This window comes from Salvelinus alpinus, chromosome 22, assembly GCF_045679555.1.
Source record: "Salvelinus alpinus chromosome 22, SLU_Salpinus.1, whole genome shotgun sequence".
In the NCBI taxonomy this organism is placed as follows: Eukaryota; Metazoa; Chordata; class Actinopteri; order Salmoniformes; family Salmonidae; genus Salvelinus; species Salvelinus alpinus.
This window is the reverse complement of record NC_092107.1, coordinates 2206459-2220788: the sequence shown is the minus strand read 5'-3', so window position 1 is coordinate 2220788 and position 14330 is coordinate 2206459. Positions and strand designations below refer to the sequence as shown.

General features: G+C 41.8%; 2 protein-coding genes and 1 long non-coding RNA gene across 5 annotated transcripts in view; 2 read left to right on the top strand and 1 right to left on the bottom strand.

The window, feature by feature from the left end:
• LOC139548765 (reticulon-4 receptor-like 1) overlaps positions 1–7120 on the bottom strand; it is a 236397-nt gene extending 229277 nt beyond the window's left edge. Inside the window, exon 1 of the mRNA XM_071358584.1 lies at positions 5660–7120. Coding sequence (XP_071214685.1) covers positions 5660–5672 — 13 coding nt within the window. The 5' untranslated portion in view covers positions 5673–7120. The remainder of the gene's footprint in view (positions 1–5659) is intronic.
• A 144-nt stretch (positions 7121–7264) lies between these two features.
• Positions 7265–10519, top strand: LOC139549772 (uncharacterized). 2 transcript variants are annotated; one of them, XR_011669930.1, is made up of 8 exons: positions 7266–7392; positions 8067–8127; positions 8215–8265; positions 9411–9472; positions 9585–9642; positions 9728–9796; positions 9898–9944; positions 10158–10519. It is a non-coding gene; the product is annotated as an uncharacterized lncRNA (long non-coding RNA). The 2 variants fall into 2 exon arrangements; XR_011669931.1 differs by lacking the exon at positions 9728–9796 and having other exon boundaries at positions 7265–7392; positions 9585–9659.
• A 3139-nt stretch (positions 10520–13658) lies between these two features.
• The window catches only part of LOC139548764 (2-(3-amino-3-carboxypropyl)histidine synthase subunit 1-like), a 127458-nt gene continuing 126786 nt past the window's right edge, over positions 13659–14330 (top strand). For both annotated transcript variants that reach the window (XM_071358583.1, XM_071358582.1), the window contains exon 1: positions 13659–13784. In XM_071358583.1, coding sequence (XP_071214684.1) covers positions 13733–13784 — 52 coding nt within the window. In that variant the 5' untranslated portion in view covers positions 13659–13732. The remainder of the gene's footprint in view (positions 13785–14330) is intronic.

Here is a 14330-nt window from a genome sequence, read left to right as displayed (position 1 = left end):
CAGGTGTTTTTCTTAGTCCTTTACATTGTGTTCCACTGGGCTCATTATTGGTAAATCCTCTCTGTTGTCCCCTCCACCATGTACTGCCTGTACTGGAAAACAACAGGGCCAACTCAATAGGCAATGTGCTACTACTCTGGCACGTAATTAGAGATGATTTACAGAGCGTGATTACTCTATGCTGCTAAATTTGATTGCTCAAACAATTATCTCTGTATATTCTGTGGTGATGGAGCTGAATGATGAAGGAAGCGTTGGGCTTTTGTTCGTCTTAGATGCTGTATTTGAGAGGGAGAACTATCACAATTTTCCAATAATTAGCATTCATTCAACATCAGAGTACAGTCAGGCTGCGCAAGCTGACATCTTGCTAGATTTGCAATGTTTTGTTCTCTCAAAGTACATTCATTAGATTATCAGAGTCTGAGCAGTGCTTTATGTTGATCAGACACATTTCCCAATAAGATATTTTGTAAAAACCTTGTCAATCTGAATGTCTGCTTTATGCAGAGGATGAACACAAATGAAAAGTACAAACTAACACTGTGGGTATAGTGCTTACAGAATGTCAATGGACAAGTGTGTGTGTGTGTGTGTGTGTGTGTGTGTGTGTGTGTGTGTGTGTGTGTGTGTGTGTGTGTGTGTGTGTGTGTGTGTGTGTGTGTGTGTGTGTGTGTGTGTGTGTGTGTGTGTGTGTGTGTGCGTGAGTGGCCGTGTGTGTGCGTGAGTGGCCGTGTGTGTGCGTGTGTGTACTTCTCTGTGTGGGTGCAGGTGAGTGGGTGAGATCCTAAATGTGTAGAGACAGGAAAGTCTCAAAATGGCCAAGGAAAGCCTGTGTCCAGCCCCCCTATAAACCTGAGTGACATGCACCAGCAATTATAGCACATCACAGCAGGGTATATACAGTGAACATCACACCTCCCTCTATCTATCGCAGCACTACTCTGACACATCTCCCCAGTGTCTGTTCCATGGATGACTGGGTATGGAGAGAGAGGAGAGAGAGAGACAGACAGACAGAGAAAGAGAGAGAGAGAGAGAGAGAGAGAGAGAGAGAGAGAGAGAGAGAGAGAGAGAGAGAGACTTGTGTGCTTTAACCATTTGTACATTGTTACAACACTGTATATATATAATATAACATTTGTAATGTCTTTATTGTTTTGAAACCTCTGTATGTGTAATGTTTACTGTTAATTTGTATTGTTTATTTCACTTTTGTATAATATCTACCTCACTTGCTTTGGCAATGTTAACACATGTTTCCCATGTCAATAAAGCCCCTTGAATTTAATTGAGAGAGAGAGAGAGAGAGAGAGAGAGAGAGAGAGAGAGAGAGAGAGAGAGAGAGAGAGAGAGAGAGAGAGAGCGAGAGAGAGAGAGAGAGAGAGAGAGAGAGAGAGAGAGAGAGAGTATAACCTGCATAGTACAATAAAACCTTGAGTTGGCACACACCCAGATAAAATTATTTAGTGTAGGGGTGCTGACTAAGGTCGAATAAACTGTAAGCTAAACAAATAAATAAAGAGTCGCTCTACATACATAAACTCCCAGTAATTTATTGGGTAAAACACCATCGTTTCGGCATCACTGATCACAGGGTCACCCTGAAGAAGGCACAGTGATGCCAAAACGTTGACGGTTTAACCAATAAATTACTGGGAGTTTATATATATTTATTTTTATAACTTGCATAGTAATCAGATCCCATCAGCTGCGACACTGCAACCCAGGGAAGCAGGGAAGGGTAACAGACCACTAGCACTGAGCAAGAGGGCCACACAAGGATTAGTGATAGGGACAGAAACCAAAAACAGTGACAGCAGACTCAGACACACATGCTGTTCACACACAGATAGGACTGGCATGGCACACCTGCATCAATTTGCATACATAGACAATGTACTGCACGCCTAGACAGAGAACATTTCCACATCGTGTCGGCTTATTGACCAGACTTACTTTAGATTCCATACAACATCAACAGAACTCAGATCAGGTTGGTAGGTGTACTACTCTGGTGCAGCTACATACAAATCATCCATTGGGTGACAAAACATGTGTAATGCCAATACCCATGATGCCCTGTTCAGCTCCAGTCCATTACTTGGTAATCTCACGGCGTCATCCTTTCAAATCTCGTCTTGTTGACTCAACTATTGGAACAGAACGTGAGAAGCCAGCGTTTCCGAGACTAATCACATGGTAATGATTACACAGCTAGTCACGACTTCTCTTGTCAACCTGAGTAGTGCTTCTGCTGTCATGCCACACTCTCAGTAACTCAATTTGAAAGGGAAATGTGTCACTCACCAAATGTCAGGCCGGATGCATCAGCCAGACTCCTCACAACATGTTGTTCAGGGCGTATACTGTACATCTAACTCACCAAACATCTTCTGACTTGTTCCTGCTAAAACTGGCTAATGCCTCATCAACAGTCTATTCTGATTGGAGGGATTTTTGGCATAGTGAGTTTCTTTTTTTTTTTTTATGTTTTTTTTAAATGTATTTTTCTCCCCAATTTCGTGGTATCTAATTGGTAGTTACAGTCTTGTCCCATCGCTGCAACTTCTGTACGGACTCGGGAGAGGTGAAGGTCGAGAGCCATGCGTCCTCCGAAACACGACCCCGCCAAGCCACACTGCTTCTTGACACACTGCTCGCTTAACTCGGAAGCCAGCCGCACCAATGTCTCGGAAGGAAACACCGTCCAGTTGGCAACCGAAGTCAGCTTGCAGGCGCCCGAACCTCCACAAGGAATCGCTAGAGCACTATGGGACAACGACATCGCGGCCAGCCAAACCCTCCCGAACCTGTACAACGCTGGGCCAATTGTGCGAGGTCACGGCCGGCTGACTTCAAAAGCAAGAAAGCACATTCAAGAGTACCAACACAACTTTCAAATTAATCATTTAAATTGTCATTACATTTTTGCTGTCCAGTATCCTGCACAGCAAATACAACTGTAAAGTGTACCACAATGATAGCCATACAATGACCATGAGCAGCATTTAGCGGCCTAGTGGTTAGAGAGTTGAACTTATAACCGCAAGGTTGCAAGATCGAATCCCCGAGCTGACAAGGTAAAAATATGTAATTCTGCCCCTGAGCAAGGCAGTTAACCCACTGTTCCTAGGCTGTCATTGAAAATAAGAATTTGTTCTTAACTGACTTGCATAGTTAAATAAAGGTAAAATTAAATTTACATGACCATGAAAACAGCAGCTGACAGACAGTATGCAAAGTGGCCTGGAGTTCAGTCATACATTATGCACTAAAACACTCTAACCTCTAACTCACTCAAACAACATATGTAGGATCTTAATTTGATCACCCTGTTGCAGGAGAACTTTCCTGCAATGCAATGTAAAACGTGTAGTGTATTTGAGGTTTAAAAAGGCGTCTGAAGTTTGTTTTCCAGACTTGATTTTCCCTTACGAAAAATGTATCAACCCCTACAAAAATGTCATTAATTATAATGCACATAATAATTCACATTTTCTTTGCTGCAGGATTATTTTCCTGTCTCAAATTAAGATCCTACATCTGTAACCTCCTGTTTTAAGGTGATGGAGTTGTCGCCATCATGGTTGACAACTCCATTGTGTCCTCCTCCCAGAGTGCTAAGAACCTTGGCGTGATCCTGGACAACACCCTGTCGTTCTCAACTAACATCAAGGCGGTGACCCGTTCCTGTAGGTTTCATGCTCTACAACATTCGCAGAGTACGACCCTGCCTCACACAGGAAGCGGCGCAGGTCCTAATCCAGGCACTTGTCATCTCCCGTCTGGATTACTGCAACTCGCTGTTGGCTGGGCTCCCTGCCTGTGCCATTAAACCCCTACAACTCATCCAGAACGCCGCAGCCCGTCTGGTGTTCAACCTTCCCAAGTTCTCTCACGTCACCCCGCTCCTCCGCTCTCTCCACTGGCTTCCAGTTGAAGCTCGCATCCGCTACAAGACCATGGTGCTTGCCTACGGAGCTGTGAGGGGAACGGCACCTCCGTACCTTCAGGCTCTGATCAGGCCCTACACCCAAACAAGGGCACTGCGTTCATCCACCTCTGGCCTGCTCGCCTCCCTACCTCTGAGGAAGTACAGTTCCCGCTCAGCCCAGTCAAAACTGTTCGCTGCTCTGGCACCCCAATGGTGGAACAAACTCCCTCACGACGCCAGGTCAGCGGAGTCAATCACCACCTTCCGGAGACACCTGAAACCCCACCTCTTTAAGGAATACCTAGGATAGGATAAAGTAATCCTTCTAACCCCCCCCCCTTAAAAGAGTTAGATGCACTATTGTAAAGTGGTTGTTCCACTGGATATCATAAGGTGAATGCACCAATTTGTAAGTCGCTCTGGATAAGAGCGTCTGCTAAATGACTTAAATGTAATGTAAATGATGGGGTACTCCATCTGAAGACTCAACAGTGAGTTCCTAGCTAATCTGTTTCTAAGAGTCTGTTCAGTTGACATAATGATCAGGGTCCTTGAAGCACAGACAGTTAGTTACTGGCTATGTGAGTTCATCATAGAGACGTCACATCTCCAACCCTGGATCAATAATCAATCTGATGATGACTGTCAGGGAGAGCTACAGTAATGCTGCATGCATTAAAGGAGTTGAGAGCAATGCATAGGCAGTGACACATAGTTGAAAGCCGAACAGTGGCCTTCTATTGATGCTGGGCGAAATGAGGGGAAACATTTTGTCAGAAGTAAAACGATGAAAGATTTTAGAAATTGTTTTTCTTCAATTATATAATCTTCATAACGAAACAATCAAAGGAGTCAAATGATCAAGAGAGCAAAATATCAGAAAGATCGCATCAAAACCAGCAGACCAATTACAATGGTATTACTAAGGCATTAAGAATTCTTTGACCATTGCTACTCAGGGTTAAATAATATGACTGTTCTTCAGCAACAAATTCAATGAGAATATGGAAATCGTGTGTGTGTGTGCGTGTGCGTGTGCGTGTGGAATGACATGGGGATAGACGGGGTTAAATGTATGTTCATGTGTGATCAGGAGTGGTTCAGGTCGTGACATTGTCAGCATAAATCAATGTTTGAATTCTATATAAAGTCAGGAGCAACTGTCAATTTAAAAGGAAAATATTTTATTCTGGTTACTGACCACCCAAATATATCCTTCATAAAGCATTATGCCGCGCCTGTCTTGTCCATATCACCTAGCCAGCCCTAGATCAATGCCCAACAATGCTATAATCACAACGCACATAATGCTTATCCGAGAGACAGAGACTGGACACAACTCATAAACTGCACTGCGGCATCAGCCGTTAATATCAAATATAGTATTCGTGGTAGGCCTATGTGTGAATATTTCCTTCCGCCAGGCTCGCGCACACAGGGCTTAATGTTGTGCAAATCTGGAAACCATTCCATCGTCGCAATAAACTGCCACGTTCTCGCTCATTACCTGCAAGAATCATTAGCCTACCGTGCTGGTGTACTGTATCATCATAACATATGTTTCATCACCCATCGCAGCAGACATGATAACATAATACCTTGTAGTCAACTAAGCATTTGCACACTATTCATTGGAGGAAAATAGTAAACAACCACAAGGTGTTTTTGGCATAATAATAACTCAGTCGGACTGATGATGGTAAAAAGTTAAAGCACACTTACCACCTTTGAACATGGTGGAAGATTTATGTCGTCCTCTGTCTTTTGAGAATCATCTATTCTTGTATTCCAGACTAAACGTGTGCTCTCTATTTTCGAAGTTATCAAAATAAAAGTTTTAAATGTTTCTTTGTTTTATGATGCGTCTAATGTAGCTCCTCTTGTCGTGGTTGCCGTCCAGCCAACACATGCAGTTGTGATGTATAAAATAGTCAACGAACGTTAGTCTCCTCTCATCCCGTTGAGTAGGCTAGTCTATGGGACAGACCTTTTCAAGCAGGATTTGGAAAACACGCAAGGGTAACGTTACGCATTGCGAACAAATGCATTGAAAATATCATTTCAAAAGCAAGATACCCTACTGTTCGGCTTGTGAGAGGTACCGTAGAGCTCGTTTCAATCGTTGATAACCATCATTTTTACACTCACTTCAAATGAATGCAAAACAGCTATTACAATTTTTTGGGCAAAACGACTGTGCTCCAAATAGAGTTAATAATTTTAAAAGGGCAATCTAAATTCCTTCTCGAACGAAGTCGGGTGGATCATATCATATTCGTTCAACTCTTTCCTTATCACAATAAGTTATTTAGATTCACATTTCGTCTCTGAAGTCGGATTAGGCGCTGGGTCCTCAAATCTTCATTAAAAACGTGGATTTTGATGCGTTTCGATCCGTATAAATCCCTCCAATAATATATTCCCGCGCTTTCCCGTAGTGTTTGGGAGCTGCAGCACAATTCCTGCCTTTCTCCGGTCTTATCTGTGAAGACCTTTCAATTTACGCCACTTCCTCAGCGAATGTAGACTTTCGCCATCCTGCGCTTAAGGTAGAATAAAGAAAGTAGAGCTGTGGGTCCGCTCTGCCTTATCATTGCACCCTCTCCGTCCGTCTCTGAGTAGGCTTGCTCCGTTTTCTCCGGTGTTTGCTGGCAAAGTCTGAATGTTCAGCCCTCCACTTGAAGGGGAAATATTACAATTGTCTTATTATCACCTACATTCCAATTCCGTGTTTAGAGGGCAGTATTATTCCCACAAATTAAAAGTGAAAAATAAAACACAATAACTTATGTAACTCAATGTAATATCTTGTTTTCTTCGCATGTTAGCCCAATCATCAAGATCCTTAATTTTCTTCAGGCTCTGAGAGATGCTGGAATTTGGTTTAGAAATGTGGTCGGTACCGTTACATGCATGATTGACACATGACAATGATCACTAGTCAAATCAAATCGTATTAGTCACACACATACAACAAGTGTAGACCTTACAGTGAAATGCTTACTTACGAGCCCCTAAACAACAACGCAGTTTAAAAAAATACGGATAAGACTAAGAAATAAAAGTAACAAGTAATTAAAGAGCAGCAGTAAAATAAAAATAGCGAGACTATATACAGAGGTTTGCCGGTACAGAGTCAATGTGCGGGGCCGGCCACGGGTTAGCTGAGGTAATATGTACATGTAGGTAGAGTTATTAAAGTGACTAAAAATATATGATAACAACAGATAGTAGCAGCGGTGTAAAAGAGGGGAGGGGGGGACAATGCAAATAGTCGAGAAGCCCCTGACTGCAGTTACGGGCCGGGCTCAATGTGGGCGGAGTCAAACTTGTTTAACCCTTCTCTTCTCCTTCAAGGTCACCCAAGTTGAGGTTCACGTCGAAGGTAGCAACGTCAACGAAAGCGAATCTTAAACGAACCTAACCTACACGGATAAAAACATTGGACAATATGTGTAAGTAAATGTAGTTTTTCCTTTGTTATTGTTTGTTTACTGTTACAAACGAAGTTGCTCATTTCCGATCTTATTCTTTGCTAGAATTACAATGCGTCATAACTATGTTTCATTAACCACTACCTCTGCTTTTTCAGTATACATCCTACAACTTTAATGTTGTAGGTTTGAAAGTTGTATGTCAAAATGTGTCTGTTCGTATTTGAACACATTTAACAGATACTCAGGCCACAAGCTAGGGAGATTTTCTTTCAAGATCCTGCCATGGCACTGGCTGGAGAGATGAAAGTCGCACCCAACCATTCAGGTTTTAGGGCACCCGGTTTCATCCCATCTGGATAGTGGTAGTTCAGTTTTAGACCACTTGCCATTTTAAAAAAAATCTGTGGCTCTGTTTTATTTAAAGTAAAATGTACTATGTAAAATATGTATGTACTTACATACATGTATGATACATAATTTCCCATTCGGTGAAACAGATGGAAATAGAACCATAGATAACATTATCAGTGGGGCAGTTCTCTTTGAACCCATTATGACCCCCCCCCAAAAATGGAGTTCGAGCCTCTGGGCTAATTCAGTTCCAACTGTGTTCAAAACTGTTATGCATGCCTCAGTATAAAAAGCTGTTGGATTGTACTTTTTCTTTACTTTCACATACACTGTGTTCACAGAAACATTGCTGGGATCTTGTCCCCTGGACCTTGGAGGACTTTTGGTGTAGATGTTGTTCAGGTTAGATATTCCTTAAAATTATTCCACTGAACTGTACCACTTGATTGTTATTCCTTTATTGAAAATTGTACCTTGTTCACACCACAGGGCCGACCAAAGCAAGGTTTCTCAAGCAACTGTGGGGTGTTTGTTTTGATGGTAAGATGCTAATCAGTATATTATATTACTCCTATTATCTGTTACATTTACATTTACATTTTAGTCATTTAGCAGACGCTCTTATCCAGAGCGACTTACAGTAGAGTGCATACATTTTATTACATTTTTACATACTGAGACAAGGATATCCCTACCGGCCAAACCCTCCCTACCGGCCAAACCCTCCCTAACCCGGACGACGCTATGCCAATTGTGCGTCGCCCCACGGATCTCCCGGTTGCGGCCGGCTGCGACAGAGCCTGGGCGCGAACCCAGCCCAGCCTGGGCGCGAACCCAGAGACTCTGGTGGCGCAGCTAGCACTGCGATGCAGTGCCCTAGACCACTGCGCCACCCGGAAGATTATAACATATGAAAAGTTATTATTATTTCTGTGCTTGCAGCATGCAAAGCACACTATTGTTATTGCTCATACTTTTTCTTGTTTATTATTGTTGACCGTTTTTGGGACTTATTTCCTACAGTTTTTACAGTACATACACAATTCATACATCAAACTCCTGCAGAGCCGGATGCTGATGTGACATGCTGTAACTTCTTGGGGGGGGGGGGGGGGAGTCTTCTACATCCTGAAATATATTCCCGGGGGCGATGTCTTCTACATCCTGAAATATATTCCTGGGGGAATGTCTTCTTCATCCTGAAATATATTCCTGGGGGAATGTCTTCTTCATCCTGAAATATATTCCTGGGGGAATGTCTTCTACATCCTGAAATATTTTCCTGGGGGAATGTCTTCTTCATCCTGAAATATATTCCTGGGGGAATGTCTTCTACATCCTGAAATATTTTCCTGGGGGAATGTCTTCTACATCCTGAAATATTTTCCTGGGGGAATGTCTTCTACATCCTGAAATATATTCCTGGGGGAATGTCTTCTACATCCTGAAATATATTCCTGGGGGGGTATTATTATTATTATTTACTATTATCATTATTGTTGTTGTTATCATAACAATCAAACTTTAACAAACTACTCTTTATTAACTTACGCTCTGTACATTGCAATGGAAGCACAGTGTGATTTTACTGAAGTATGTATAAATTATGAAATTCTTATTGCTAGTGGATAAATAGTACGTTTTTTTGGGATACCCATCCGATTGTGTGATTTTCTTTTTCAAAGGAAAACATGCAGCAAATTAGGCGATGGTGGTGCCTAGTTCTCCTGCAGAACTTTCCCATGCCGTACGTCTTGAACATTATAAAAACTTTTCATTTGCATCCTTTAAATCACTTGTTTCACTGTAGCCAGACTGACCTGAATATATTTTCGTATGTATGTCATTCACTCACTAAGGTCTGAAGATGAGAGGTTGAAAGATCGAAAAAGACGGCGAAAACAAAACACACTACAGGTAGATGATGTCATATGGTGAGTGGTATAGTCTTAAACCAATGTTTAAAGACTTTAAACCCCCCCCCACCTCCAATATATTTCAGAATGATGTAAAAGACTTCCCCCCATGAAGTCACAGCATGTCACATCAGCATCCAGCTCTGCATGATCAGGTACTGTATAGGCTATTAGCTAAAGTAAGGTGCATTCTTGTACACACATCCCTAGAGGTTCCCTTACAGTACTTAATGACAACAATCTGTTTTCTTTCTAGGCGATACTGAAAACAAAATGCACGGCGAACTGGGAGCTGTGAACTGGGTATGTAGTCTACTGTGTGTAATCCTGAAGACTTGATGCATGGCAAGATATAATAGTTGGGATGACTTGTTTAGTAGTTATAGATATCACTGAAAACCCCTTTAGTAATAGGGGCTTTTGTTTGCATGGTGGTATTGTGAAAGTGGAGTGTAATTTGACCTGATCACCCAATGAGGCACTACTCTTAATATTTATTCTTCCTTTTTCTTCAAGGAAGCAGATGTTCTTCTAAGCGACACCCTAGAGGCAGCAAGGTGATGTGAACTCCAAACATTTAAAGGCACTGTTCCCCTCCCTAGTATAATTGGGATGGAAGGGGAAGACCGCATTACAACCCTTAAAGAACTAAGTTGTATGATGGCCTGGATGAAGATGAAAATGTTCTCCTCAAGGAACCATTCATGTTACAGAGAGATTATGAGATGTTCTATGTGGAGGCAGTTGACAACAAGAAAATTACTGTCTTTGCCTCTTTTGAGGAGCAGGAGTTAAGTGGTTAAATCTTGTTTTGTCTGCTGTGTTAATTGTTTCAATTGTTAATTGTGTTATGTTTAGTAAAGATGACGTAGAAGTCACCCGAGTCTCTGATCTCTTTACTGGAGCTGGTTTAACTTAATGTCCAAAGCACATTCAGCTTGTCAGTATGTCTATATGGTATAGTCTGTCTCCATTCTCATGAGGAAAGTAAATAGCATTATAAATCAGGATAGGTAGTAACTGTGTATATACGCTCAATGAAATAGTGTAATTACAAAGTTATAACATTTATCAACACAATTTGAACAGTACATGACATACATAACAAGTCTGTTGTTCACTGCAACAATATCAGTAGCTTGTCTCAAATATTGCATGAAGTAAAAAAAGTGTTACAACACATGTGCTGGTACCACTTTATATAATATTTCTTACGATCTTCAAAAATGAAATACTTGTGTGTTTGTATTCAGTGTGTGACTGTCAAACCTCCGACAAAGAAAACGGTGGGCGGGGTCAAACGTTTGACTCCACCCACATTGAGCCCGACAAAGAAACCGGTGGGCGGGATCAAACGTTTGACTCCGCCCACACCGAGCCCCGCCCCAAACTGCACTCCGGTACAGCTTGCCGTGCAGTAGCAGAGAGAACAGTCTATAACTAGGTTGGCTGGAGTCTTTGATAATTTTTAGGGTCTTCCTCTGACACCGCCTTGTATAGAGGTCCTGGATGGCAGGAAACTTGGCCCTAGTGATGTACTGGGTCGTTCGCACTACCCTCTGTAGTGGCTTGCGGTTGGAGGCCAAACAGTTGCCATACCAGGCAGTGATGCAACCGGTCAGGATGCTCTCAATGGTGCAGCTGTAGAACCTTTTGAGGATCTGAGGACCAGTGTGCCAATTCCTTGGCCATTTCTCTCTCTCTCAGGGAAAAATGTGTAGCTTATGTTTTTATGTTTTGGTAAGAACACAGTGTAGGGCTACTTACCCTTTAATGGTGATGGTTGTGTATCTGACATCCAATTGGACTAGAGCACACTAGTCCTAAATCAGATAGGGACTGATTGGTGATTACTGAAAACATGATGAATTGATGGGGATATTGTTTTCATCAAGGATCTGTCTGTACTTTGCGCCGTTCATCTTTCCCTTGATCCTGACTAGTCTCCTAGTCCCTGCCACTGAAAAACATCCCCACAGCATGATACTGCCACCATGCTTCACTGTAGGGATGGTGCCAAGCTTCCTCCAGACATGACGCTTGGCATTCAGGCCAAGGTGTTCAATCTTGGTTTCATCAGACCAGAAAATCTTGTTTCTCATGGCCTGAGAGTCCTTTAGGTGCCTTTTGGCAAAAAGTGACCATCGGGTTCTTGGTCATCTCCTTGACCGAGGCTCTTCTCCCCCGATTGCTCAGTTTGGCCGGGCGGCCAACTCTATGAAGAGTCTTGGTGGCTCCAAACTTCTTCCATTTAAGAATGATGGCCACTGTGTTCTTGGGGACCTTCAATGCTGCAGACATTTTTTGGTACCCTTCCCCAGATCTGTGCCTCGACGCAATCCTGTATCGGAGCTCTACGGACAATTCCTTTGACCTCGTGGCTTGGTTCTTGCTTGACAGGTGTGTGCCTTTCCAAATCATGTCCAATCAATTGATTTTACCACAGGTTGACTCCAATCAAGTTGTAGAAACATCTCAAGGGTGATCAATGGAAACAGGATGTACCTCATAGCAATGGGTCTGAATACTTATGTAAATAAGGTATTTCTGTTTTTTTATTTTTAATACATTTGCAAAAATGTCTAAAAACCTGTTTTCGCTTTATTTAATCAATTTTAGAATAATGCTGTAACGTAACAAGATGTGGAAAAAGTCAAGGGGTCTGAATACTTTCTGAAGGCACTGTACAATTAGAATGATCCTTTGGTACCAGCTGATAGATCTTGGAGGCTGGAGGCCTGTTACTGTGCTGCTGGTGCCCTGTACCATAGTGTGACTTTGACTGTAGTTTTCCCAGGAGGAGAAACTTTCACAGCCAATTAGTCTCAATGATTACTGTTGAAATGGTAAGAGAACTCATAACAATGGTTGCAGATAGAAGATAACACTGTTTCCATGATCATGAGCCTTTCCACTGGCCACACACTGGTTGAATCAACATTGTTCAAAGAAATTACGTTAAACCAAGGTGGAATCGACGTTGAATTGACATCTGTGCCCAGTGGGTTGTGACCCTACTTGCGATTACAACTGTGCAACATAATTAATGGAAGACTTCAATAGCATGGAAGAAAATGCAGGAGTTGACACCATTGTCTTAAACATTTTCTTTCAAGAAAGGTAGCTTGCTATAGGCCTATTTTACATATTGTAAGAAGGAAATAAGCAGCAGGGAACATCCAAAATGTTGTTGCAAAATAAGGAAGTGTCATTTTCGCTGCAGCTATCTCAATTATTGTAGGCATGACATTTTGTGAGTCATTCCTGTCCCTTCCTTGTCTCATTCATGGCCAGATTCTCACTGAACATCAATGGCACAGACAGGAGGTGAAAATTACTGGGATCTATTTATACAGATGTAGGATCTTAATTTGATCACCTTTTTGTTGCTATTTAACTAGACAAGTCGGTTAAGAACAGATTCTTATTTACAACGACGGCCTATCCCGGCCAAGGCAGGTCCAATTGTGCACCACCCATGCACCACCCTATTGGACTCCCAATCACAGCCAGATGTGATGCAGTCTGGATTTGAACCAGGGACTGTAGTGATGCCTCTTGCACTGAGATGCAGTGCCTTAGACCGCTGCGCCACTCAGGAGCAAACTTCTAGTGTGTTTTAGTTTTAAATGAGCGTCTGAAGTTTGTAATTTCCACTTTGAAATTTCAGTATTGATTTGTTGGAACGACAAATGACTCAATCCATACACAAATGTCCATTAATTATAATCCACATAATAATTCACATTTCCTGTTGCTGCAAGATTATTTTTCTCCTGCAGTACACTGGCTCAAATTAAGATCATGCATCTGTAACTTGTGATGGGGCAAGAGAAGAGAACAGTAGGCCTACAAAGTTTGATTTGATAATGTTACTAAAAATGAAGCTTACTGTTAATGAAATAAAAAGCATATCTTTTCTATTACATTCTGAACAAATGCGACATTTTCTATGATTTCGTGTCAATAGAAATTCAGATCCACAGACAGCGACACGCAGCTCGATTATCGCACATCGATTGTTCCGCCTGCAACGATGGCTTCTGCATTAGATTACTGCTGCCTTTCTGGCTCCCACATGCACCGAAAATATGGCGGCGCCCACGGTCGAAACGCAAGTCGTACCAGCTAAAAAACCAACCGGTAAATATGAGTCTCTGTTATATTAATGCTATCACACGACAAATAACCAAGAACGTGGTGTATGGGACATGCTTGAAAAAAATGTGTAATAAATTGCCACCATGAATAAAGAATTATGACGCAGATAAAGCTAGCGACCAGCTAATGCTAATAACAAGGAAAACTGACTCAAATGGTTTGAAAGAGTGATTAGCTAGCTAACTTACTTGATACTTATCTACACGAACGAAATATATGAAAATTATAGAACACGTTTTTAAATATCTTTAAGGTCCTGGGTCTAACTTTCGTCATCTGCTCAGAAAACATGGGAGACCAGTCGAGGAACCCTGCTTCGCAATAGGTTGCTCCTAGTTATGCTGTAATAAACTACAACAGCATTGTATTAACGTTTTGTTATGACTGGATTATAATTGTATATGGAGTTGTGGTTTTTATAATTAGGCCTATACAAGAGGAATAGGGACTGTGGAATTTCAAAGCACTTACCAAAACAATATGTAACAACTCAGAAGAGTAACTTAATGTAAAGTATTACCAATAATC